This window comes from Schistocerca nitens, chromosome 3 (assembly GCF_023898315.1).
Source record: "Schistocerca nitens isolate TAMUIC-IGC-003100 chromosome 3, iqSchNite1.1, whole genome shotgun sequence".
NCBI classification, from domain to species: domain Eukaryota; kingdom Metazoa; phylum Arthropoda; class Insecta; order Orthoptera; family Acrididae; genus Schistocerca; species Schistocerca nitens.
The window spans coordinates 665,832,292-665,859,388 of record NC_064616.1 but is presented as its reverse complement, the minus strand read 5'-3'; the positions used below and the strand labels follow the sequence as shown (position 1 = coordinate 665,859,388).

General features: G+C 38.5%; 1 protein-coding gene across 4 annotated transcripts in view; it reads left to right on the top strand.

Moving 5' to 3' along the window:
• The window catches only part of LOC126248628 (plasma membrane calcium-transporting ATPase 2), a 401,953-nt gene that overhangs the window by 342,471 nt on the left and 32,385 nt on the right, over positions 1-27,097 (top strand). For 2 of the 4 annotated variants that reach the window (XM_049949800.1, XM_049949799.1), the window contains 5 exons: positions 1,264-1,462; positions 6,136-6,338; positions 13,647-13,798; positions 14,748-14,889; positions 19,039-20,636. In XM_049949800.1, the coding sequence (XP_049805757.1) occupies positions 1,264-1,462; positions 6,136-6,338; positions 13,647-13,798; positions 14,748-14,889; positions 19,039-19,488 (1,146 nt within the window). In that variant the 3' untranslated portion in view covers positions 19,489-20,636. Of the gene's footprint in view, positions 1-1,263; positions 1,463-6,135; positions 6,339-13,646; positions 13,799-14,747; positions 14,890-19,038; positions 20,637-27,097 lie in introns of those variants that run through there. The other 2 variants (XM_049949801.1, XM_049949802.1) reach the window with 2 other exon arrangements.

The following is a 27,097-nucleotide window of genomic DNA, read 5'->3' as shown; positions in this document are numbered from 1 at the left end:
CTAGAAATTAAATTAAAATCACTTGACAATAGAAAGGCATCTGAATCTGTAGGATTATATTATATCAGCAGTTTATTGTGGGTTACTGGAGCAAAGAAGGATCAAAGTGATTTGACAGGTACATACAATTATATTTTTATATTGCTAATGTCAATCAGTTGTTGAGTTTTTAAATGTTTTTCATATTCACATATTACGGTCTGTTTGGAAGACGAATTTTTCTTGGGAGTCAACCTGGCCTGTGCTAATGAAGAACTTACAAAACTCGGTGCAATGTTCTTTCAGGATATCGAGTGTGTGCAATAGAAAAGTGTGCTCAGACTATTACCATGTTTCTAGACTTCCAGAAGGCATTTGATACAGTTACACAGAGTCATTTGGTGAACAAAATATGAACTTATGGAGTATTAGACCATATTTGTAACTAGATTCAGGACTTCCTAGCAAAAAAAGAGCTCAGCTTAACCTGTTATTCTTAACGGGATGAAATCATTGGATGAAAATTTACGGTATCTCAAGGGAGTGCTGTAAGATTGTTTCTGTTGCAGTGCTGTCTGTGGGTGGGTGGGTCCATGATGCCGTCTGTTATAGGGAATATGCAATCCAGAAATTTGTAGCAAGTCATAGGAAGACCTGCAGTATCTGCTGGTGATGGCTGCAGAGACTATCGATGACTGTCAATGTAAATAAACGACCATTGTACATAAATAGATGAGTTGACCTATCACTGATTACACTCTTGGAAGTAAACTTACGATAAAAGGAACGGTCACAAAGTGCGTAACTTAGGTGGATGTGGTTTGTAGGCTGCTTCCCCCATCTGACAGGAGGGTATATGGCCAGTCTCAATGACTAACATTTCCAGATCTGAAAATTAATGTGCTCACCCCATGAAGACACAGGGTAAAGGCCGGTAAAAAGAAAAAAATAATTACTTAAAATGGGATCTAAGTAATTGTATAAACGGAGAATTGTGCTCTCAAAGTTCATGATCATTCTGAAACGTTATTTCACCACAGCAGATTACATGAAGTCCCTACTCTGACAGGTGTAAATGGTCCTAACATTGATGCTCTTATTAGAGCACAACATGAACTATTTTCAACTTAAACAAGATCATTCAGTCAGTACAGGTGGGTTATTGCAAACCTTGAGCCATTTACTGGTAAAGTGAAAAATCTTGTTACATACCACCTCTGTCTTTTGTGTTTGTGTTTGTCTTTTCTATGTGACTTTTCAGTTGGCAACTTCAAATTATTGCAGGCTGTGCAGATGCTGTGGGTGAATCTGATTATGGACACACTGGCTTCATTAGCTCTAGCAACAGAGATGCCTACACCAGATCTGCTTCTCCGGAAACCTTACGGAAGAACGAAACCTCTTATTTCTAGAACAATGATGAAAAACATTTTAGGCCAAGCAGTGTACCAGCTCTCTGTCATTTTTGCACTCCTTTTTGTAGGTAAGACTTGTTTTCATCATGTGCTGTTTTAGACAAATTACAATTTTTTTCCTCAAACTGGTAACTGTAAGTGTGTGAACGAATTAACTTGATTCTGTTATTGAAAAAGAAGCCCTTAAAAGGAAGTTACTTGAAACCTGCCTGCCAGTTTCAATGACTGCGAAGAGGTGTTTTATTTGTTGTGCGCAGTTACTACCAATGACTAAAAGTTCAGATTCTAAACAGTCTGTTGCAATGTGTGATCTCTTATTTATACAGAAATACCAGATTTATACAGAAATACCAGATTTATACAGAAATACCAGATTTATACAGAAATACCAGATTTATACAGAAATACCAGATTTATACAGAAATACCAGATTTATACAGAAATACCAGATTTATACAGAAATACCAGATTTATACAGAAATACCAGATTTATACAGAAATACCAGATTTATACAGAAATACCAGATTTATACAGAAATACCAGATTTATACAGAAATACCAGATTTATACAGAAATACCAGATTTATACAGAAATACCAGATTTATACAGAAATACCAGATTTATACAGAAATACCAGATTTATACAGAAATACCAGATTTATACAGAAATACCAGATTTATACAGAAATACCAGATTTATACAGAAATACCAGATTTATACAGAAATACCAGATTTATACAGAAATACCAGATTTATACAGAAATACCAGATTTATACAGAAATACCAGATTTATACAGAAATACCAGATTTATACAGAAATACCAGATTTAGAGAGACAGTGCACCATTAACATATTTTAAATGTAAGTTATTTACCATGTTCTTTTCTCTTCCAAAGACAAAGTAACAGGCCAACTGCAGATGCTTTAGCAGTTTCTTAGATCAGGTGTAACAACAGATTTCCCTCCTATGGCAGAGCACAGTTGAATAATGAAAGTTAGTGAGGTGATGACATTTACAAGCAATGCTACTGGTTGTGCATGGGGTGTAGTTGGACTTTTAGTGCCAAATATTTTACTGTATAAGTAATCACAAAGAAGACAATTGCTGAAATTATGTGAAAAACTCTTGGCAATTTGTGTAGTGTTTGTCCAAAAAGTACATTATGTATACAATTCCACACCTCTTCAGTAGTGTGCAATGCTCCTTTTTTTGCTCTGGTGACAATAGTAGCACATAAGGACATGGGCAAGACATTGCAAGCAGTAGAGAGCAACCAGTAAATAGCCACTACACAGGTCAGAATTCACAGTAAAATATGTGCATATCCCTTTGATTCAAATACCCAGTGCTGAGTAAGACTGGAGTCGGAGTTTCCTTGAAGAACTAGCCAAAACCTATCTTGGTGATGGAGTGTCGGGCAAAGTATTCTGACACAGTGTGGAAATGGGGTAGACGTTTATTGCATTTGCTGTGGGGAAATCCAATGATCAATACAGTTGCTTCTCTAAATATGTGTAGAGAGCTGTAGTTTCCAGATAAATATTGATAAATCCTCTACTTTACTTACAACCGAACTCGTGTTACAGTTACTTTCAGATTTTCATATGTTTTTATTTTATTTGTGTAATGTGGCCAGTGTTGTCAGTAAACTCAACAATGGCTTCAAAGGCTCACTAAATTTTTACATATTATCAAGTGTAAATCATCTATATTTAAGGGCAGTTACCAGGTTATATAACAGAGTTCTTCCTACTGTACATATATAAGGAATGAAAGGGACTTTGTATGTGATTCATCAGTATATAGTGTATAAAATTCGTAATACAGTGACGACAACAACAATGGCTCTCTAACCTGGCTAGGCACTGTTAACTGAGCTTGGATAACATACAGGTACACCATTCCATTCTGCCAGTTTAAGTTGATCATAGTGGCTCGTGAACAGTAGCATGCCATTCTTGTGGTTATCTGTCGACAGATCTTTTCAGTGGGTAAGAGATATAAAGAATGTGCACTGAGGTAGGTCAGGACTGGACAGTACAGTACAGGTAATGCAAAGCTTGTGTCATCTAGTGGAATGTAACACTGCAGGGACCACAAAGATAGTGTGCAGCAAGTAGCCTTAACCATTAGCAATGTTACAGCTGCTGTCCAAATTAATATAGTCAAGAACCAGAGATGATGATTTTCTAGGCACCCTATACTGTTACGCCGTCTGCTGGGTGCACAACACAGAATGACAAATGCAGACTGGCAACATTCATTCTTCTCAGAATGTCCACAGTGATGCATTTACTTTGACAATGAATGCATAACTAGGATTTAAATAAACAAGTGTGGTGTCACTCCTGTGTCCAAAGTTGCCGCTGGATGCACCACTGATGGCAAGCGTCTCAACTGCAGCTTAAAAGAAAACTGTGACGATGGTCACCATACTGATAATTCATCATGCCCCAGACATACACTTTCCTTGTGTGTGTATATGGGTCTTTCTGCAAACAAGCCTTTCCTGACTCAAGGTGCAAGACATGACTGCACAATCCAGCATGGCCAAAAGAACAATTTATCAGTTGTATTAAGCATTAGATGTGTGGGGGGGCCAGGGAGATCCTGTGGGGTATTAGGTATGACCTCCCAGAACCCATAGATTTTGTATTTCCATCGCAATTATGGGATCTTCACCAAGGCTAGAAGCAGTATCACAGAACTTTAAACAATAGTCTCAATAGGCCACAGTCATCCCAGTTTAGAATTAAAACATGTGCTCCTTACCTGAGACATAACACTGCATAGTCGCACACATTATCCAAATCAAATTTTTGAATGATAAATGTAGATGCAGTTACTCCTACCCACTTTGTATGGTTGTGCTGAAATGTGGTTAATGTGAATATCTGAGTATGTAGCAAATGCATGCCAATTGTTGTGTATGGTATCACTTTCATAGTGTTCCAATCATAAGGAGGGCAGCAGTGTACATAGCTATATCATCAGTGAACTATCAAAGGTGTCATTTGGTAGTAGTTCTTAAGGTACTAAAGTACATCATAAAATACTGTGGCTGTGTTGGACTTCGGGGAAAATTTCAGTTCTATCTAAAAATCTAGAAACAGAGACTGTTCACCCAGTTAGGCTTGCTAGCCACTCCATCTACATCCCATCACGGAATAAGAACTACTTAGGGATGAAATTTTATTAAAGGTATATGTGGATCAGAGCTAAGACTTAATAATTCTGTTTTGTACTAAATTTCTAGGTCTTCTCCCTGCCCTGTCTCTACCCCATCCCCTCATCGGTCCATTGAAGGTTTGGCAGAACACTCTTATGTCCTCTGCCCAGATCATACTGCAGTTGTCTGGGATCGATGGCCCAGCATGGTCTGCACCATACCTACGCTTTTACATCCCCCCCCCCTCCCCCCTGTCGTATAGCCTGTTAGACTAACTTATTCTTTTTCTCTCTGTGCTTCTCTTGCTAGTCTGTCCAAGGCAATCTTGCGGTAGAGTTACCTCTGGTAAATGGTGGGGGGTGGTGGATGTATGTCCCCTCATTGCACTGTGCTTTGAGGGGCTTCTGGCTGCTTCCTAGATGGTGCACCGTGCTTGCATTTCTTCCTCTGTCTCCATGTCGTCTTTTTGTGCATCAGCTCAGCTTCACTGATGGTAAACCTTCGGGATTTCTCCCCAAGCCTAATGACCTAGTAGTTTGGTCCCTTCAACCATCCAACCAACCAACCTCCCTAGATCCCAGCTCCCCCCTCCCAGCTCCCCCCTCCCAGCATTATTTTACATTAATTGAGTGAAATGTTTGCAAAACTTTGAAGATACTGACACTCATAAAACTAGGACCATTCTTGCTTCATGTCAAATATTAAAAAGGTCCTGATGCAAGGCTATGCAGGAACATAAATTCATTGCCACGTTGACTTTTTTGTGTAAGTGTCTTACTCTTCCCTCTCTTATAACTAGTGTAATGTCTTTTTTTTCCCGTATGAAGTCCTCAGGTTTCTTACTCCTATATGTGTAATGATTGTAGCAGTTCAAGTAACTGATCATGTGATCATGCATCAAGTAATAAATCAATATTGGGTGTTTGTCTGTTTTGTGCCTGAAACCTAAATTATGTGACAACACAGATATGAACGGCCATTTACAAAGAAATTGTAGATTTTGGTAGTCTCGTGTAATTTCTTCAGCAGTGAGTAGTATATAATGTGTAGTGTTACTAGTGTAAAATATGAAACCAATGAATAAACAGACTTCTATATGTAATTATGAAATAAAAAATGTTGAAAACATGAGTGCTACAACATGCACTATGTTTGAGACATAATTGCATCTATTCACACTGGGGTATTTATTCCCACATCTAAAAGGAATTCACTGAAGCACACTTGCTTCGCTCCTCCAACCCCTCAAAAATCACACCACTGAATAGTGGTTTTTAGTACTTTTATACCCAGAAACAATCTTAAATTTGCAGTTTTGTGTAAAATTAGGAACTTAATATCTGCCCTGACTGACTACTGGCTGCAAAGGAAATGTCTTATCTTGTGTGTGCTTCAGACAAAATGCAGTAATAGTTTCATAACAATAAGATTACTCCTCACACTTGAGCAACTCAGATCTCCTGTTTGTAGAAATGCATGGCAGTATTCTTATGGTTTACTCCAATTGCAGTCTACAGAACAATCCCATATTTATGCATTTCATTGATTATAGTTTTGTTGTTACAGGAGATAAAATGCTAGACATTCCAACAGGAAGAGATTCACCCGTTGCTAGTCAACATTTTACCATTATATTTAATACATTTGTCATGATGACTTTATTCAATGAAATAAATGCTAGGAAAATTCATGGTCAAAGGAATGTGTTTGAAGGAATTTTTACAAATCCAATTTTCTACAGCATTTGGATTGGAACTTGCCTTGCTCAGGTAAGTGGAAAGAAATCTTTGAGATGAGTAATATTCTTTAAAGTAACAAAACCAATCATAACACCTATGTGTAATAAATGCTGAAAATATAAACTTCGCATTACAGAACAAAACGAAATGCAGATTTCCTAGTGATGGATGTTGGTGACAGTTTCCTCCTCCTCCTCCTCCTCCTCCTCCTCCTCGCTTGTATACTGTGTCATAAGAGCTTGTTAATTACCTTTGATCAGCTAATCAGTGCAACATTTGTGTTTTAGAAAAGCAATACGTACTAATTCTAATTTCAGTTCATTGAAATTGTGCAATATCTCCTTTAAACATGGTAAATAAAATCAGAAATAAAAGTAAAATCTGGAATTTCAACAATTTGCAAAAAATTTTTCTTCTTGTCCAATTTCCAAAAATTGGATGGTAAACTTTGGAGGTTAAATTGTCAGCCTGGTATTCACAGCATCTTTAACTGACAGTGACTGGTGAGCGATTATGAAAGGACTAGCTCTGTCACAAGATAGTCACAGGCTAATAGGGGTGTTTATTTGCCAAAACGGATGTCATCCTCAAAGCGAAATTACTTCTGTCTCACCATTACAAATTTTGTTGGAATAGTAATTTCTGTGGGAAGTCTGAATATTTGAGTATGCTCACTGGTATGTGCATAAGTTACCTTGGGAATTACTGAAAGTATACAGCATTAAATGTTGTCATATTAACCAATAATAGGTGTTGTGTTGCAGCAGAAATTCGTTTATTTGAAATTGTAATCACTAATGAAAATAATTTTCAGTTGTTTCAGGAAGTGTTGGTACAAGAAGTGGTAAAATTGTTATAACCTTGATTTATTTTGCCTGTGTTCTGTGCTCATTATCCAGTCTTCTTGTCTTATTCACTCCTTCCAAGTAAACTCTTGTAAATTTTCAGTCAATAGTGGGCATCTGTTGACCCTAAATGCAGTGAAAGATCTAAAATAAAAGTAGTGAGCAGTGACACAAACCTAGAATGGTATTTTGTAACTGTCACTGCACTGTTAAGTGCTTCGTATGAACTAATGACCTGTAGTCCACCTGGACTCGCATTCGGGAGGACGATGGTTCAATCCCGTCTCCAGCCATCCTGATTTAGGTTTTCCATGATTTCCCTAAAATCACTTCAGGAAAATGCCAGGATGGTTCCTTTGAAAGGGCACGGCCGATTTCCTTCCCAATCCTTCCCTAACCCGAGCATGAGCTCCGTCTCTAATGACCTCGTTGTCGACGGGACGTTAAACACTAACCACCACCACCACCACCACCACCACCACCACCCTGTAGTCCACATATATTGTTTATACTGATAAGAAGCAGTGACATGTACAGAGGGCTCAAATAATATTATAGAAATGTTCAGCGAAGTTGAGACAAACTATGGTATACGTGGTTACACATTTGTTGTCAGGAAGGCTTTGGATGTGTTGCTGAGGAAGGTCTTTCAAGAGAGCTTGTCTGTAAATGTAAAGTTACAGTGGAATAGTATTCAGGGACAGTGCAATTGAAATCACCTTAGTAAACCAGTTGTTAGACTAAAATTTGTGAGGAATGAGTTTCAAATCCCCCGTTAGCCAATCAGACTGAGATATATGTACAAACGCTGGAATAGTTCCTTAAATTAGGCCACAGACATTCTCATAAATCATAGTGCAACTGCATTTATATTCTACATCTGATATCATTGTCAATAAAAACATCCATTTGTCACCTTTTGAGATAGTAGCTTTTAAGCAAAATATGCTGGCAACATGTTGACATTCTTAATCTTGTTAGTAACACGGCTTGAGGCATACAGTGTACATAGTTTCCCACAATGAGAACTAGTGCAGTTGATTGGAAACATCCATGACCAAAAGTGTGGTGTTAAATGGAAATGATTCTGGAATCTTTGGAAGACTATTTTCACATATATTGAATAATTTAAGCCCAGGCTGAAGCTAGACTTGTCAAAAATATTGTTTTACTAGTTGTTATACATGTGTGTCTATAGCACATTATAACTGGAGGGGTCTTAAGCTTTTTGTCTGTAAAAGAGTGCACGCATGTACAAATTAGCTGTAGTCTCAGAAACTAACGAACCAGTAGCAGTGCCGGCCGCAGTGGCCGTGCGGTTCTAGGCGCTGCAGTCCGGAACCGCGGGACTGTTACGGTCGCAGGTTCGAATCCTGCCTCAGGCATAGATGCGTGTGATGTCCTTAGGTTAGTTAGGTTTAAGTAGTTCTAGGGGACTGATAACCACAGCAGTTAAGTCTCATAGTGCTCAGAGCCATTTGAAACATTATTGAACCAGTAGCAGTGCTCAAACATTGTTACAATGTGTGATGTAATGCTTTCTTATCCATTGCTACCATGCAGATAAGGTACCAGCCATACCCAAGTATTCATAAGTGATTTACAAAAATATAATTCTACCTTTAATTTAAGGTAGGGGAGGGGAGCAAAGCAAAGGAGGAGAGAATCTCAATGGAAATGAATTTGTTACATATTCACAAAAATGATTCATGGTATGGTCATGCTTAATCACATTTTTCTGATGTTGTAATATAGGCAAATTACTCGGGACCACCACCCTTCAAGCTGTAGTCTTCACTGATAGTACTTCTGACTTCACTACTGTTATTTGTTTCTTCACTGTCTCTATTTTCAACACATTCCTACCAAAATATCTTTTTCCTCACTACCATCCAGGCCACTGAACACACTACTCTGTAGGAATCGACATGGATTCCGAAAGCAGCGATCGTGAGAGATCCAACTCGCTTCATTTGTTCATGAGGCCCAGAAAATATTAGATACTGGCTCCCAGGTAGATGCTATTTTCCTTGACTTCCGGAAGGCGTTAGATACAGTTCCGCACTGTCGCCTGATAAACAAAGTAAGAGCCTACGGAATATCAGACCAGCTGTGTGGCTGGATTGAAGAGTTTTTAGCAAATAGAACACAGCATGTTGTTATCAATGGAGAGACGTCTACAAACGTTAAAGTAACCTCTGGCGTGCCACAGCGGAGTGTTATGGGACCAACGATTTTCACTTTATATATAAATGACCCAGTAGATAGCGTCAGAAGTTACATACAGCTTTTCGCGGATGATGCTTTAGTATACAGAGAAGTTACAGCATTAGAAAATTGCAGCGAAATGCAGGAAGATCTGCAGCGGATAGGCACTTGGTGCAGGGAGTGGCAGCTGATCCTTAACATAGACAAATGTAGTGTATTGCAAATACGTAGAAAGAAGGATCCTTTGCTGTATGATTATATGATAGTGGAACAAACACTGGTAGCAGTTACTTCTGTAAATATCTGGGAGTATGCGTGCAGAATGATTTGAAGTGGAATGATCATATAAAATTAATTGTTGGTTAGGCGGGTGCCAGGTTGATATTCATTGGGAGAGTCCTTAGAAAATGTAGTCCATCGACAAAGGAGGTGGCTTACAAAGCACTCGTTCGACCTATACTTGAGTATTGCTCATCAGTGTGGGATTCGTACCAGGTTGGTTTGACAGAGGAGATAGAGAATATCCAAAGAAGAGTGACACGTTTCGTCACAGGGTTATTCGCTAAGCGTGATAGCGTTACGGAGATGTGTAGCAAACTCAAGTGGCAGACTCTGCAAGAGAGGTGCTCTGCATCATGGTGTAGCTTGCTGTTCAGGTTTCGAGAGGGTGTGTTTCTGGATGAGGTATCAGATATATTGCTTCCCCCTACTTATACCTCCCGAGGAGATCAGAAATGTAAAATCAGAGAGATTCGAGCATGCACGGAGGCTTTCCAGCAGTCTTTCTTCCTGTGAACCATACGTGACTGGAGCAGGAAAGGGAGGTAATGACAGTGGCACGTAAAGTGCCCCCTGCCACACACTGTTGGGTGGCTTGCAGTGTATAAATGTAGATGTAGATAGAACCTTTCGACTATAGACTCTGGTGATATTCTACACCTTGAAGAGAGAATCCACTCACATATCAGACTGATGGATTGCTTGTAAATCTTGACAAATGGAGTGAGTGTAAGATCCCCTTCAAAAAGCCAATTGGAATAATATGTTCAGAGATCATCCCTAAAATGCTTGTCTACAATGATATCAAACACCTACAGTTCTACCTTCAGGTATAATGGCAAGGTCTATCTTCAGTGTAGCAACTTTATTTAGGGTACAAAGTTATTTTTAAAGGCATCCAACACTATCATAGCTATGTTACCGAGCAGTGCATCAGGTCAGCATTTTCAAGCAGTGGTTAGCCAGTTCACAATGAATTCTGTTGTCCTCTAGCCTTTCTTTGCTGTAGACCATCAACCCCTAAGGATCAAGTATTAATTTTTCAAATAACGAGGTTTGGGGCTGGGGTGGTCAGCTTCATTCTTCCTGTTGTAACTGCTAACATCATGGTAATTCGTTGTTTTTCTGTTCCAGTCACTTTTAATGAGATAATTTTCCCTCCACTGTAGTTCACTGTCATATTTCTCAGCATGACACAAAAATGGGTGAATCTCGTCAGTGTTGCCAATCTGCTGTAAGCAGTAAAAACTATGCTGCTACTGCATTTGGAAATGTGTACCTCTGGAAGTTGTTGAATTCTTCAGTACAATCTTGTGGCAGTCTCTGTGCTAGTGAAGGAACCACTCACAGGAATAAACATGCAGCACCAGTCAATACTCCTACAGAATTTTGTCTGTGGTATCTTCAGGTCAAACACCATTCATGCGCTTCTTCCAAACCATACTTTCTTCGAGTTTCTCTGTTGTTTCTCCATAACAAATAAGAATTTGAAATGTTTTACTGTAGCTGCACAAAATTCTGAAGCTTACTGCTGAACCCTCCTGTCCCCTACCCTCACTGATGTTACCACTCATTGGTGAAGACTAAATTTGCTATTTAGTTAGTGAAAAAAATTGTGCACCCTGTCATGTAAAATAACTGTGCTGTGAGTGAGATAATAGTGATTGTGTAAGTGAACTGTCAGCAGTTGAGGAATTACAATGTTATCTTGTAAACGAAAATTAAGTTCCAGACAGTAGCAATATTATTGTTCCATTTCAAACTAACGAATGAGTGCTATGGATTTTGTTTCTGTGATGTGAAAATATAATGGTATTTGTAGGGTAATGCATATAAGCTGCACCATAAATTCTTTTTTTACCAATTTGCGAAAAAGTGTGGGTTATAATCAAGCGAATATGGTGTTTGCTTTTCGCTGATTCTTCCTACACATTACAAAAGTTAAATTGAAAAGGCTTCCTGAAACACAAGAGAGAACAACCATGCTGAATTTTCGAAATCTGCTCAGTATTTTAGGTAGGTGTAAAAGTCCATGCCATTCATTAGGTTGGCACCACTGCATTGTGAAGCTGCCTTTTTTGTTATCAATTGTATTCATTCAGTTTGGAGTAAGAGTATTATGAAGAAGAGCCTGTGTTATTTAAAGCTAATTTTGGTGATATTCAAGGCTAATCAGTATGGAGTGTCAAGTGGTAGGGAAGCATGGTAATGATTTTCTCATTTTCAAGAAGGAAAATTTGACTTGGGTGATAACCGCAGTGTGGAAGACCTTCTCTTTTTGCTGAAAACTGGCTAAATCAAGTGGTTTACAATAGTCCTAATCAAACAGTGCACGAATTAGCACAAATTGTGGAATGCAACCACACAACCATTATGTGCCACTTGCTTTCAGTGGGAAAATGCAAAAATCGGGTATAATGGTACCACGTGTGTCATGCAACACCAACAAAACGAAGCAAATAACCATATTTTTGTCTTTTTTTGCTTGTTACCAGTTGACTTGCTGTTGGCACAAGCCACACTTCGGGAACATTGTTACAGGTGACAAGAAATAGTTCATGTATGTGAACTTAGGAAATAGTGGCTCAGCCCATAAAAAACAGCCCATATCAAAAAATCATGTTGTACGTTTGGTGGAACCAGACTAGCATTTAATCACTCTGGATTGCTTCCAAGAAATGGAAAGATAAAAGCAGCAATGTATGCGAAACAGCTAAGGTGACTTGCTGTTGGTATTACAAACAAAACACTTGTAAACCTATGTTGTTCCTCCATGATAATGCACACCAGCATATGGCCAGTATTATCACTGGAGCAGTTGATCAACTTCGTTGAGAACCAATTGCTCACCATCCATATTCACTAGAATTAGTTCGATCTGATCATCTTCTTTTCTGGTCGCACTCTATCAACACTAAGGGACAAGGGTTTCATGATGAAGCTTCTCTTAGCAACTGGTTGACAGATTTCAACAACTTGAAACCACAACATTCTACAAGAGGGGTCATAGCATTGTTACCTTGATGCTGGTAGGCAGTCACTGACAAAGATTGTGATTTTTTTATATATATAATGTGTGTTATTATATGGCAGAATAATGTATTTTATACTGATAAAATAAAACTGTGGCAGTGTAAAACTGACAGGGACTTAAATACCAACCTAATACATAAAGACAACTGTTTTGAGCAAGCTACTTAACACCTAAGTTTTTACACATCTCTTGCCATTCGAAATTCATACCCTGCCTTGAACGTCATGCAAGTACAGCTCAGTTCATGGTATTTTCATTAATTACACTAATCGTAGAAATGCTATATTGACATTTAAGACTTAGCAAATTTCAAATAAATTGTCCATTAACTTTTTTTGTAACAGTTTCATTCGACAATGAAAATGTTTGATTTTATTGACAAACTTTTAGTATAAGTACTCTAATGGTTCAGAGATAAGCCTGTTTTTGTGGTTTGGCCATCTTGTCCAGCAGCGCAGGTCTCCAGTGTAAGTGTGACATCAACTGCATCAAACATGGGAAGACCCTCCAGATGAGATCTCAGATTGGACAGATGCAGTCCATTAAGGAACCTGAGGCAGTGCCTGTAGAACACTGAAATATAAAAAAGGCCAGTGGCAAGGGGCCCATGGAAGGAGAGGCAGCTCGATGGCCCGTGTTAACAGTGGTTTCATGGGCACTGAATCAGCAGTGTTCCCTAACATTCCTATTTCTTGTCAAATTGTCACCACTATATATTTGAAGTGCTGACTGTTGGCATCTGTCGGTTCCTGCTCGGGCAGCTATTCAGTAATGTGGTGATTTGGTTGTAATATAGTAACTCAGATCTGCATTATACAGTCGCCTGTATTCCATGTCGCTATTGTGCAAACCTTTCAGGGTTTTAATGAATCAGTCTAAAAATTACACATCAAACATGGTTTATGTGGCTGTGTTGACTTTATTAATGTAATTGTAATTTTTGTTTATTAATGGTAACTTCTTTCTCTGAAGGTCGTCATCATCCAGTTTGGAACAGTTGCATTTTCTACTGCCAGTTTGACACTGGAACAGTGGTTATGGTGCCTGTTCTTTGGGGTTGGGACTCTTCTCTGGGGCCAGCTAGTGACCACGATACCAACTAGAAAAATTCCAAAAATACTCTCGTAAGTACTTAATATATGAAATGTACTTGCTCTATGCTCTTCTCCTTTCTCCAGCTACTGATAAACATCACTTCTGAAAGAAAACGTATTCATTTCATTGTTCAGTGTAATGACCGTATAATTTTGAATAATAATAATCTAATTTTAGGACCGAAATACCAAATGTATTATGTTGAACTACTACATATGTATTTTACCTTTTCTAAATAGTAAATCTGATTGCTGTGTGGTTAATATAGTGTAAAGGTTGCTTGAAAATAGTTGTTAGGCTGAAGTTGCTCATTAAAGCAAATAACACCGCAAAATAGGAAGAAACATAATTGCAGTATAACTCTGTCATTTATCACTTTATTACCATTTTCACCATTGTTATCTCCGCCATATGGAACGCAGTTTCTGGAGGCAGAAAATCTTTCCTCGAGATCTTCCTTTAAAATCTAATTGTAATACTGAAATTTTAAAAAAAGCATTTAATGGAATATATTAAAAGGATTCCTTCTCAATTTAACCACATTTGATTTTATTGTCTATAACAAACCTTTAGCATTGTCATATGTGTAGGTTCTGTATTTTCATACTACCCAAATTTTGTGCGGGTCCTAACATTTTTTGTTACATTCTTTGCCAGTGTAGCATTTCCCTGATTTTCTGTTTATCAAGTCTGTTGTCCCACTTTGATGAGAATATAAAAACCTGTTTTTGGTATAACTTCAGTATGTAGATACTGGTGAACTACAATGCTCACTTTAATCCAGTATTTTAATTGAATTCTGTGTTGCAGAAATAACATAAGCAGGCAACCTGCTTAAGTAATTCTGTAATTATGTTCTGCATATCTGCTAACTATACACATTAAGACAGAAAACCTTGTTTAATAACAATGAACCAGCGCCACTTCCATGGAGCATGAAGTACTTACAGTTACATATATATATGTATGTATTTGTAGATGGGGTCGTGGTCACCCAGAAGAATATACGGAGGCGATAGCTCTTGGCGAAGAGAAGTTTGATCCTGACTCTCAGGATGGCAAGAAGCCTCGTGCAGGCCAAATTTTGTGGATTCGTGGCCTTACAAGATTACAGACCCAGGTAAGTGCTAAAATTGTTCACTGTTGTCAATAAATCCACACATATAGGTACTCCGTTGTTTCTTGTAATTTTGTTTATTACTTTGTTTTTGTACTGCTTAATGCTCATGATTCTGTTACTAGTATGGTGCGCATAGAAAAATCAGGCAAGGTCTAAGATAATAGTAATAGTGCTTGAAATTGTTGCTAGAACATCCTGAAAATTGTTGCACTTGCGTAATTTACAGTTTCCAATAAAAAACATAAAGTTCATAAACCCAGAAGATACCTATGAAATTTTTAATGTAGATTAGTTTTTTATTTTTTATTTAGTTTAGGAGCAGATGTCATGCGTAAGTAGTATATTTGCCAATAGTTTGGATTTGAATGTGAGCTGTACAGCTTTTGTTCTGCTTCCCGAAAGTTGAGAAAGGTGAATAAAGATAATCAAAGTTCCCATTTGAACTCTCTTGCTGTATCTTTAAAGTAGTTGTGGTGAAAATTTTTTACTTCCTTGACACCATTTAGACAGTTAAACACTATTATTTCCTCAGTTTTCACCAAATGACAATCTGATAACTAACAAATGGCCTGTGTCAGATCTGTTTTAACGGTATAATGTATTTCTTCTGAAATCTATGTCTGCTATGAAAACTCTATTCAACCTTGCCTGGTTTGTAATAATCATGGTTTGCATTTGTTATAATTTAAGCAATTGCAGAAGTTAGCTTCATAACAAGGCTTTCATTAAAACTAACAGATGTTAGTAAACTTCAGTTCACTTATTAAGAACATTGTTTTACTCAGTTCTGTGTTTGACAACCTAACTTTATGAATGTAAATGGAAAGATTCATGAAATAGTCTACAAAACCTTTTTTTCACCATTTGATTATATGTTGTAACTTGCATTTGTTTTGCACTTTAATTTATAGACTTTCTTTCAGGTAGTTAAATATATTTATCATATGCCCCTGATGATAATTGGTGTTCCATAAAGTGGTATGGCAAATGCAGCCACTTACATTGTCGCTTTCGATATTTTGAGAAAATGTTGTAGTTGGCGATGAAGCAGCTAGTCCACACAGCACATGTTGGTAACATCCTGGCAGTCTGAGGTATAGGTCTAATTGTATATCATAGCAATTACATTATGTACCTATTTATCAATACGTTGCACTGGCTCTATTTGTTGACACTTGCAGTAAACAGTGTTCGGTATTTCGAGAGGCATGCAATTTGTGTATGTTTTGAAGTACTATGCATTGCATTGTCTGCTATAAGTATCAAGTCTTAAAACAGACTGCCCATCACAATTTTGACTTGCCCCGTTTTAAGTTTTATATCACTGTTCGCACAGTTTCTTTTCTTTGTGTTAAAGTGCAAGAGAGACTTGCTTTTGCTGCACACTGACAGTGTGGCTATCAGGTGCCGCTGTAGCCAGTTGTAGGAATAAAAAATTAAAAATCCGAAACTGGGGGACAGAACATGCAAAAAAGAGAGAAGAAATTCAAAAGCGATGAATAATCAATCATTTGAAGTTGTTCATCTTTGTCATTAATTGTAATTTTCGAATTCCTTGTTCTTCTGTACAGCTGAGAAATATTAAAGAATGTGCCGGTTATTTAAATGACTGTAAAAGTTTAACAAAATGTGCCAGACCAGTAAAAGTGGCACGAGCAGTCGTAAAAATGCACTTAGATCCTGCAGCACGGAACAAACTCTGTTCAGATAGCAATAGGAGGTCTCTCTGAAAAGGTAAATGTACCACAGTGTGACAGAAACATGAATGCTAAGGCTCTCTTGTGATATGCCAAGCAGGTCACCGAATTGCCGTTGCCCGACGACGGGGACGGGGATGGCATCGCGGTTCTAGTTCTGAGCAACCCGTGTTGCGAGCGAGTTTGGGGTCCCGTCAGCGCAGGGAGAGAAACTGTGGTGTAGGGGACGACAGAGGTAGCTCATAGATCACGCTTGCCGACTGCTTGCCGAATAGCTGCTGTGCGAAACCAAAATGTAGTTGCCAGTCGTGTTGTTGGTGTGTATGGATAGTAGAGATTTGCAATTAGACTGAGTATACCTTGAAAATTTAGCTCACATGCACTCTGTTGTCAGTTCGGCGACCGTGTCACTCACGACCCTGACGTGTTCCATCACTACCTATTCAGTAGATACGTGCCCGCTTCTGATACCGACCTCGGGTCTGGATTCAGGTGCACATCACCTCACCCGTCGACCACTTTATGGACACCTGTTTCAGAAGGAACGTCGGAATGCCAGTTGCCTCCAAAGTCCAGACATTAAGAGGCAGCTCGTGCAGCTGACGGCGCTCCTCCTTTCTGCCCTTAGTTAATTAATTTAGATTTGAATGCTACTTTAATTAGTGTATCTATATTTAGACAATACATTTATTTTGTTCCTTTGTATTATTATTGTTGTTGTTGTTGTTGTTGTTGTTAAACAGTTCTGAAATAAACTGTTCAGTTTCTTTTTTTTTTTAAACTTTGTGTGAGGGATTGCATATGGTATAGGGAAGGCAGTAAAAGGGGCAGTCCGTAGCAGTTTGGGCGAGTGGCCAGTGGGGGAGTGCGGCACATTCTGTGGCCACCGCAGACTGCAGCTCACCTCGCCTTCGAGTGTGGGGCTGTCTTTTCTCTTCGGTCTCTGTCCTTTGTGCAAAGACTGTAACTTACTTCGAGTGATGGCAAAATGTGGTGATCTTCTTCTCTGTTCTGTCTCCCATTATTGCTGAAACTGGTGGTGGTATTTTCTAACTCAAAGTCATTGTGCCCTGTAGTAGACCAGTGTGTGTACCCAGATCTTGGAAGACTCTGCTTCAGTTTCCTCAATGAATAACCATTATCTTTCCTTCCAATTCCTTTTTTCCTCCCCATCCTTCTTTCTTCTGTCATCATCATCCTCCTTGCTTTTTCCTGCTCCCTCTACTTATTTATCTTTTCCTTCTTATTTCTTCTTACCCTTCTTTTTCCCTCTACCCTCCTTTCCATTACATCTGTCATTACCTGATATGCTCCTTCCTTTCGTCCAACTACTACTGCGCTGTCCTGCATGTATAATATTCCCTTTTCCTCTCTGGCACAATTACATTCTGTTAGTACATTTGCTTGCCTGTCAATCAGTCTGCCTGCCTGCCTGCCTGCCTGCTTGCCTGCCTGCCTGTCTGTCTGTCTGTCGGTCTGTCTGTCTGTCTGTCTGGCTGCTGTGTGCCCATCTGTTTCCTACTTTTTTAATTTTTTCATTCAGCCTAACCCCAATTTTAACCTCTCTTTCTCTCTTCCTTACGTGCTCCCCCCCTCCCCCTCCTCCTCCTCCCCCTCCTCCCCCTCCCCCTCCTCCTCCTCCCCCTCCTCCTCCTCCCCCTCCCCCCTCCTCCTCCTCCCCCTCCCCCTCCTCCCCCTCCCCCTCCTCCCCCTCCCCCTCCTCCCCATTCTGTTAACCATCTGTGGTGGAAATCTCTCCTTGTGTGGTGTGCAGTAAGGTACACTATATCTAAATCCTTCATTTGTCATTGGTAGGTGAATAACTCTAGCATATATGTGCTCGACCTTTTGGGATCAGAGGAATTGCATTCTCTGGTTCAAAGGCAACCCTCCTGCTTTATTGGTGAACGGGTACCGGCAATTGCACTTTCGTTGATACTTTCTTGTGTGCGAAGTACTTTTGTGTAGCATTACTTCAGTGACCAGAATCTCAGGTTTTTTATATGTACACATGTTTGGTATCTTTGAGGCTATGTAATGTTAAGAGGATTTCCAGGTGTGTGGCAGTTCAAAATTCAAATGAAAATGTTCATCATTTTCAATTTATCAGTTAGTAGCTTCGGTGGATTGGGATCAGTGTATATAACAACATATTTCTACTAATTGTATTTAGATAATTTCTGGTGCAATGTAAGTGTGTCCAATTCTCCACGGACAGTAGATTTGCGATAAAGACTTCGGACCACGACGTAGGTTAAGTCGGAGTTTCTCGGACTGCCCACTGCCGGTTTCCGTCTGCCATTGGAGGCTCCTGGCGACGTTCGACTGCCGCGCTCCGGGTGGCGGGCCTCGCCAGGAGTCACTTGGACCGCTAGGTTACTCTTAACAACAAATTTATCGTGGCAAAGAGAGCGCGCCCCTCCCTGACGAGTGTCCTTCCCTGTGTTTGCAGCTGCGGGTTATCAGGGCTTTCAAGTCTACACTGGAAGATCTGGAGGAACGGCGCTCTGTACATAGTTTACACAGCTTACACAGTTTGCGCAGTTCGCGAAGCCACACTGGGCCCCGGCCCCTGTCGGACATCACTTTCATAGACGAGGATACGGTGCGGACACCACCTTCACCGGGAGCCCGTGGGGCCACCCGGCAGCTGGAGCCTGCACTGCAGCAGGCCGCCGTCACAGCGCCGTCTCCGTCGGGGGCCGAGACCCAGCCCGTACAGAGTACTGCAGACCAGTCACCCTCCCGTCCTCGGCCCGCGCTCCAGGCACACCACGCACACCCGTCGCCTGCCCACTTGCAGAATCTATCACCACAAACGACTGATGCGAGCCCCTCCCCATCCGCGACACAACAGGTCCCACCTGATTTACCCAAGCTGGTACACGAGACTAGCATATAAATTCTGCAATCATTTTTATCTAGTCTGATGGCATTGAGTTTATCTAATTGGAGTGGAGTTCTCCCATTGACCCCGTCCGTTTGCCTTTCACCTTCCACAGCTCGCTAGGGACCCCAGCGTCTGCTGTTGGGCGGGAGATACAGGTTTGTGGTGGTGATGCTGTAGCTCCTTAACATTAATCTTTATTTTTAGTTTATTACTACTGTTAATAGCAATAGTGGTTAAATGGTTACATGAATGTTCTTTTTATCTGTAAGACAGAATACGGGGAGGGAGAGTGTAACTGGGAGCACTGCATGTCGGTCGGTTGAAGTCAGAGGGGAGATTATGGGATGGGAGTGCCGCAACATGCTCTTTACCCCACTCACCTTACCACTGTTTATTTTTCTTCACTTTGTGTGTGTGTGTGTGTGTGTGTGTGTGTGTGTGTGTGTGTGTGTGTGTGTGTGTGTGTGTGTTTCAGAGTCTGTCTGTCTGTCTGCTTCTCTGTCGGGAGATCTTGTATGTTATCTCAATCTGCATTTCACTAGCGCAGAGAGAGAGAGAGAGAGAGAGAGAGAGAGAGAGAGAGAGAGAGTGTGTGTGTGTGTGTGTGTGTGTGTGTGTGTGTGTGTGTGTGTGTGTGTGTGTTAGTATGCACCTATTGTGGGAGCAGCATGTGTGACTACTTCTTTCTACCTATTTCACTTTTCAGCATAATTTTACCTGTTTATGTGTAACCTTCTATTTCTTGATTTTGCTCTTACTCTCTGTAGATACGGATGTGTGTTTGTGACAATACTTATTTGATGGTCTTTGTTTTAATGCCTGTTTTCTCAATTCCAGCTGTTAAGTTCTGTACGGTCGGTTCTAGGGGGGCCAGGGCTGTCTGCAGCAGGAAACCTTAGTTCCTACTCGCTGTAGATGTGCCAGCTGCAGTTTTGATCCCTCCCATTCGATTAAATTTTCTTTTCAGTTATGAAACATGCTACTGTTTTTCTGACCATTGTTACCCTTTACTCTTGAAGGTGATAGGTGGTGAGTTGCAAGAACGTTTGATTCCGGTCCCCTACAGCAAGAGCTCCACTGACCAAGCTGTAAGCTGCTTTCCTACTTTCTTTCTTGTCCGCTTGCATTTATTCGCAGTGGGGGTGTGGCAGAGGCTGAGGGTGCACATTAGTGGCTCCCACCCTGTTGCCCCCTCCAGCCTCTGTTCATTAGCCCTGCTGCTGCTTTTGTGGCAGTGAGAGGAGCTTTCTGTGTGTTGTGCCTTTGTATAACAGTCTTGGTGTCTTGCCTTGTCCAACCTTTTCCTTTAGGAAACTGACTGTTAGTTTTTACTTTTTTTTTTAACTTCATTTTACACTACCCCACTTGTGAGCCCCAGTTTAGTTTGCGTGTAACGCGCGAGTCCTCAGAATGGGGACACTCGCGGTACTCGCTTCAGGTAGGTGGCTATTTTAAGTGCATGGTTTTCTGTCGTTGGTTTGTGCACCTTTTCTGTACTTTTGCCACATGCCCGCTCCCGCTCCTTTTCTTTTCTTTTTTTCTTTTCTCTGTTGCCGTCCGGCTCGGTCGGCCCGGCCCCAATGTTGCAGGTGCCCCCATCCCTCGCTGCATGCGGAAACAGAACGGAACAAATGACTCTGAGCCGTGCCTCTTACTTCAGAGTAACCAATTTCAGATGATAAAAATTTCTGCATGGTTTTTTCCTTTTTGTTCCGCTGCAAGAGTTTCATCTTTAGCGGTCGAGTGTGTTAAACGCCGGCTGGAAAAGGTGCGTGGTGTGTGTTATTAAAATTTTCTTTCGCTACTAGAAACGAAAGTCGCCTGCCTGTTTCAAACTTTGATATCTTTTTGACACAATCCGGGCGTGCAGTGCTGCTTTTGATCATTTTTCTTATCATATAAGATCTCAGAGTGCTCGTCGGCTGTTACTGGGTCGACTTACCCCAAGCTGATGCCGAGACGGTCGACCGGCTGGTGTTGCGTTACTTAAACCTGTGCTTAAATCTGCAAAGGTTAAATATGTATCTGTACGTATGTATAGAGTTAAATATTAGACTGACATTTATTGCTGCTGTATTGTGTTGTTATTGGCTTGCAATGTAAATAATAGGTGTGTTTTTGATTGGCAAGGCAGTGTGCTGGTCAGGAATGTTTTAATATTTTTTCTTAAATTTAAATCATAATATCACTGTTGATTTTTCTCAGCTGTTGACAAGTAGCATGAGTCCATCAATATCAGCATGATGGCAACTTGGAGTTTGATTTTTCACAGATTGCGAGTTGCTTGGCCAGTATGTCAACAAATTTAACGAATTGAGTCGCTGTGTTATTGCATGTTGTTGTGTTTATTAACATTTGGAATTAGTATTTTTTTTAATTTTGATTCAGTTAAACATTTACTAAAATATCAAAACTTAAAGAAAGGCAAACTTTAGTTCAATGTTACAAATGGCCAATAGTTTTAAAATTGTTTAATTTTGCAATTTTTAACTCGAGAAAAAACTTTGCTTGTAGCAACTATCACTGCCAAGTACAACAAAGTTTATGCAGGTACCTGGATAGTTTTATTTAATTCCCTCTGCTTTAAAAAAAAACATGAATAAAAACAGAAATGATATAAGTATAAGCAGCTTTCCAGCATTACGCTTAGGGTATCCTTTTCAGAAATATGACCATCCAACACATTGTAGTGGTAGAATTGTACATCTAGAAAATTATCACAAATGTAGTACTATTCAGTAGCTTACGTACATCCAGCTCAAATCGCACTACACCAAAGTATTACACTATGGTATGTATGTATGTATATATGTATATGTATATGTATATATATATGTATATATATATATATAATTTTTTTTTTAAATCTGATATATTGAACTGCTAATTGCCTGTGGGTATTTATCACTATTGTTGCAAAACAATTAACACTTCGATCAAAATTTTATGTCGATGGACTGCAATCAGTGGAAATGTCTCAATGCTTTTACATTAATTAGGCCCCCTTGCCTAATGTGCATATGCATACAAAATGTGAACTGGGAAGCTGTTCCATTATAATGGAAAAATAATAATTATTACGAATAACTAGATGAACTTTAATACATTTGAGGTGGCAGAGAATGCCACTCCCCTTAAATTTATTGTTGATGTAGTAAAGGGTTCTAATGTTGTTAATCAATAAACAGTTGTTAAATGTTACTAGATACTTATATTGATATTAAATATGAATAAAGAAGTTAGGTATTTTCATATTGTCAGTCAGTATTTATAGGATGCAATCGGGTAACTTAAAAACTTAAGTTTTTTTATAAGTTTTTAATTATCTGTATGTTTGTAGGCAATGGGCTAATCATTTCTGTTGCTATAATTTAATTTATTTTTATGTTCACATTGCATCACATGTTCTTATAAGAATGGATTTCAAAATTTGATCAATGCACTGCCATACTTGTAAAGTCTTACTGCAAATTGGGTATATGCCAATATTATTGGCACATACCTTGTTGATATTGTACATAAAATGGCAGCTGTGCTGCTGACGGTACTGCTGTAATAAGTATCTTTATTACACATAATATATATATTATACATATTACTCATACTTACAAAAATTTGATGAAACATAATAAACTGTAATTTTATGATAAGAATATTTTAATTCCCTTTCACCTCTACTTTTGGAAATGAAAGGAAAGTAAAGACAGTCACAGGTCTTTATAATAAAATAGTTTATTTTAGTGTATCAGATATTGTAGTGCCTTATAACATTTTATAAAAAATGGAAAGACTTTGAATTACAGAAATTCTAGAAATCTATTGTAGGAATTGTGTGATTTCTGTATAGCATTTTCTATCCAAAAATACATAAATCAAACCTTATCTTCTCTCCTGCACCTCCCCTGTGTGCCTCATGCATGTGTATATGTGTTTTGTGAAGGGTGGGCTGGAGAAAAGGGTATGAAAGTGAATCTAAAAATGTTGACCAATAATTTTTCATAGAAATCTATGTTGCAATTGCAATTACTTTAGTGTGTGTAAAGATGTATACCTGTGTAAATAATTCCATCATTGATTCCTTAAATTGGTGGCTTTGAACACTGTCAAGAATTCTAAAATGCAGAAATAATAGTTACATACAGGGATTAATACTATACAGGGATTAGTTTTTTTGGCTGTGATCGCCACTGTTGTGTTTGAGAAGTAGAACGAAAAATCTGTTGAATGTTTACTTCATGATTCACTGGCATGTACAGTGTATAAGGAAGAACGAGATTTTTACTTTTTTTAATGACTGTGATCTTTGGCAGCTATAATATATACAACTTTCAGGTGCTACTGCTTGTAACTGTCTTCTGTGTGTATCAAAAGCAGAAGTCGAATACCTTTTAGGAAACACTACATAAAAGCATTAGGCATTACTATGTAACATTTTAGTTGTAATACTTCAAATAATAATAATAATAATAATAATAATAATAATAATACATGAAAAAGAGTAGGTCCAAGTTTCTTTGAGGGTTTCATAACAGCAATTGTGTGATCAAAAATTTGATCACAGAAATGAAACTATTTATCTTTTTTAAATTTTTTGAACTGTTGTTAGTGACTGCTGCTGTTGATGACTCTGTGTGACATGCATTTTAAAATGCATGTTCTGTGCAGATCAGATACCTCAGAAGTTCTTTAGACAATTTGTGAATGCCTTAAAAAAGATCAGAATTGCTCAAATGATTATTTTACATAGTAAAAGCATTTGAGAACCTCCATATAATTCTTTCCTTACATGCTTGCTTGGATTTTAATAGTGTCTGAAAATATAAATCCAAGTGTGCAAAACAAAGCTTACTTTTTGTTCAACTTTTCTGTAGTAAAATAATAAGCCTAATATAGTTAACATGATTTGGGTAGAGGAGGGGAGGGTGGGGGCTGAGAGTGGAGAGTAAGTGTGGTGGGAAGGAAAGAGAAGGAGGAGGGGGGGGAGAGAGAGAGAGAGAGAGAGAGAGAGAGAGAGAGAGAGAGTGTGGACGTAAAATATTAGCTTGACAGTCTGTCATGTAACAGTGCCATTTACATTCAAAATAATCAGTTTGTCAAGAAACATAGTTTCACAATATTTGTGTATGTAAGAGATTAACTTAACTTTTTATGTTCTTCACCAGCTATAGCAGTCAAACTATTTATATTACAATCAACATGTAAAAAGACATGTTGAATAATTTAGCTTTTACTGATTGTGTGTAATTGAATCATATTACTGTGGCAATTGTTTGAGGTAATGTGTGTCATTTTATAAGGGAGAAAAACTCTTCAGTATTAAAGTAAAACAAAATAAAATCTCTTCTGCATAATGCAAGAGAACAATTGGAACATTTCTTCCCCCCCTCCTCCCCCCCCCTCCAACCATTCCACCCTCACCCTTTCATCCCATGAATACACATTACTGATTCAGTGAGTGTGCCATGTTGTTACACAGTGCAGTCACATAATGTAGGTATTTGTGGCTGTTAATTATGACTACATTTGCATTAATGATTGGAGTAATTATGTCATCAGTGGTCAATATCATAGATGATCCAATCACCAGATACCACTTATCATCTTTTTACACATTTTTTCCTGCCAACTTTTGTACATCTTTGATAATATTTCAGGTAATTAGTATCAGTGTAAGTAAACTTTATTCTCAGTTTGGAGGACTGATCTTTTACTCTCTCTCTGTCTCTCTCTCTCTCTCTCTCTCTCTCTCTCTCATATGGTTGTCTTTACCCAATAGTGTTTGTATTCTGCCTTACATATTCCATTATCAAAATGAGGAGTGAAATTCCTATTATGTAAGATAACATAATGTAACAATTCCCTTTTGACTACAAGTAATTATTACAGTGAAGTTTCTGTACTAAGGGCATCACAGAGCTGGGTATGCTGTGTAGTGTGTAATAATTGGGAGAGGAAAAAGTGGGTGGTATTAAATGTAAAACTTATTGTACATATAAAAACAATTGTCGAGAAACTGAAATGAACTCCATACTGGCACAGGTATTATTTTTCAGAAATAGTAATAGTGTGTAAAAACTTAGTTAACAATGATGACCTCAGATACCAAATTTGGAACAAACAATGGAATTTACAAAGTATTGCTTCCTCTTTTTGTACCTCACTTCTTAAAACTGAGATTTGTAAAATAATTTATGCATTGTTATGTATGAAATCTGGTATCAAGCTAATACTTAAAAATATCTTGTCTGTTATAGATACAGTGTTCACATTATTTTTCAATTCAATGCAGAAACACAGTTTGAGTAATTGTGTAAATTAGTTTTGAAAACTTAAATCTCAGTTTTCTTGATTATGAAATGTTTAATAAATTTTTAGCAATGTACTTTTATTACTTGGTGTTCATTGCTGAAGTAGTTGGTAGGATAGTTTTAATATTCATGAACATACTTATGATTTATCATCTCCTTCTGTCTGAACACTGTTTGCATAACAGTTTCTACTTTTGGGTTAAATTTTTCATTATTGCTCCTAAAATTTGTATTCAGTCCTCACTAAGCATCCACAACAATGGAATGGGAAGATGTCGGTATGGGCCTTACTTGCCACTAGATATTGATTTGTAATTTCTGTACAATTATGAAAATTGTAACTATTACTGAGATGTATGCTGCTACCACCACCACCAATAGCAATGGGGATGTGTCTTGGCTATCTTCGATATATTTTGAACTTCAGAGACTAAAGTGTATTTATGAAAACATTCTGCTTCTTTAACCCAAAATCTAATTGGTTAGTAACTCATCCAGTCTCATAACTTTTTGAAGTTACATAATTAATGGATACACACAACACTTCCTGACTTTGTAGAAAAAATACACAGACATCAAAGAGTTAAACATAGTATTTCCTAAACAGGATGTCAAAAGGGTTACAGAACCAAGTAAAAGGTAACTGCAAGACATTTAGCTTACAGCAATGCCAAATACATATAATCAGAAAGTTTCTGACATCAGATGTACTTTTTTATTAATCTGTAATTGTTTTGTTTGGCACCCAGAAAGTGAGTCTGTATGTCCGGTTCTTAGGTTTTTATTTCCACTTCTTATTTTGGAGCAAATGTTCCATCATTAGGGTTCCAACATTCATGTGAGGCATTCCTTCAAGACCTGGTGAAGCAGTCACACCTGCATACTGTGAAAATCTGCTTCATTGGTTGCCTCTGGCAAAAGTCCTCTTCTTTTTTAGTTTTCGTTACATGTATATCAACAACAAACGTAAGTGGGTGAGGAAATACTTTCAGTGTTTGTTGACAATACATGTGCAATGAAAATCAAACAACTTAAATAAATTTCATCACAGGCCACTAGTGAAGCAGATTCTTAAATATGCAAGTGTGAATCATGGAAATCCTGTCAAGGAAGCATAAAAAACTGACCTATAGCCAGTCAGTTGACTTCCATTCACATAATATATCCAGACACACATGTTAAAAAATTATAAATAAAATGGAAAAAATATCTTCCACTGAAGCAGATGTTTACTGTGGAAAGCACTCCTCCACGCACAACGCACTATTGTCAGCTCCACACTAAATAGCCCCAATTCCACATAGCCTCGAGTG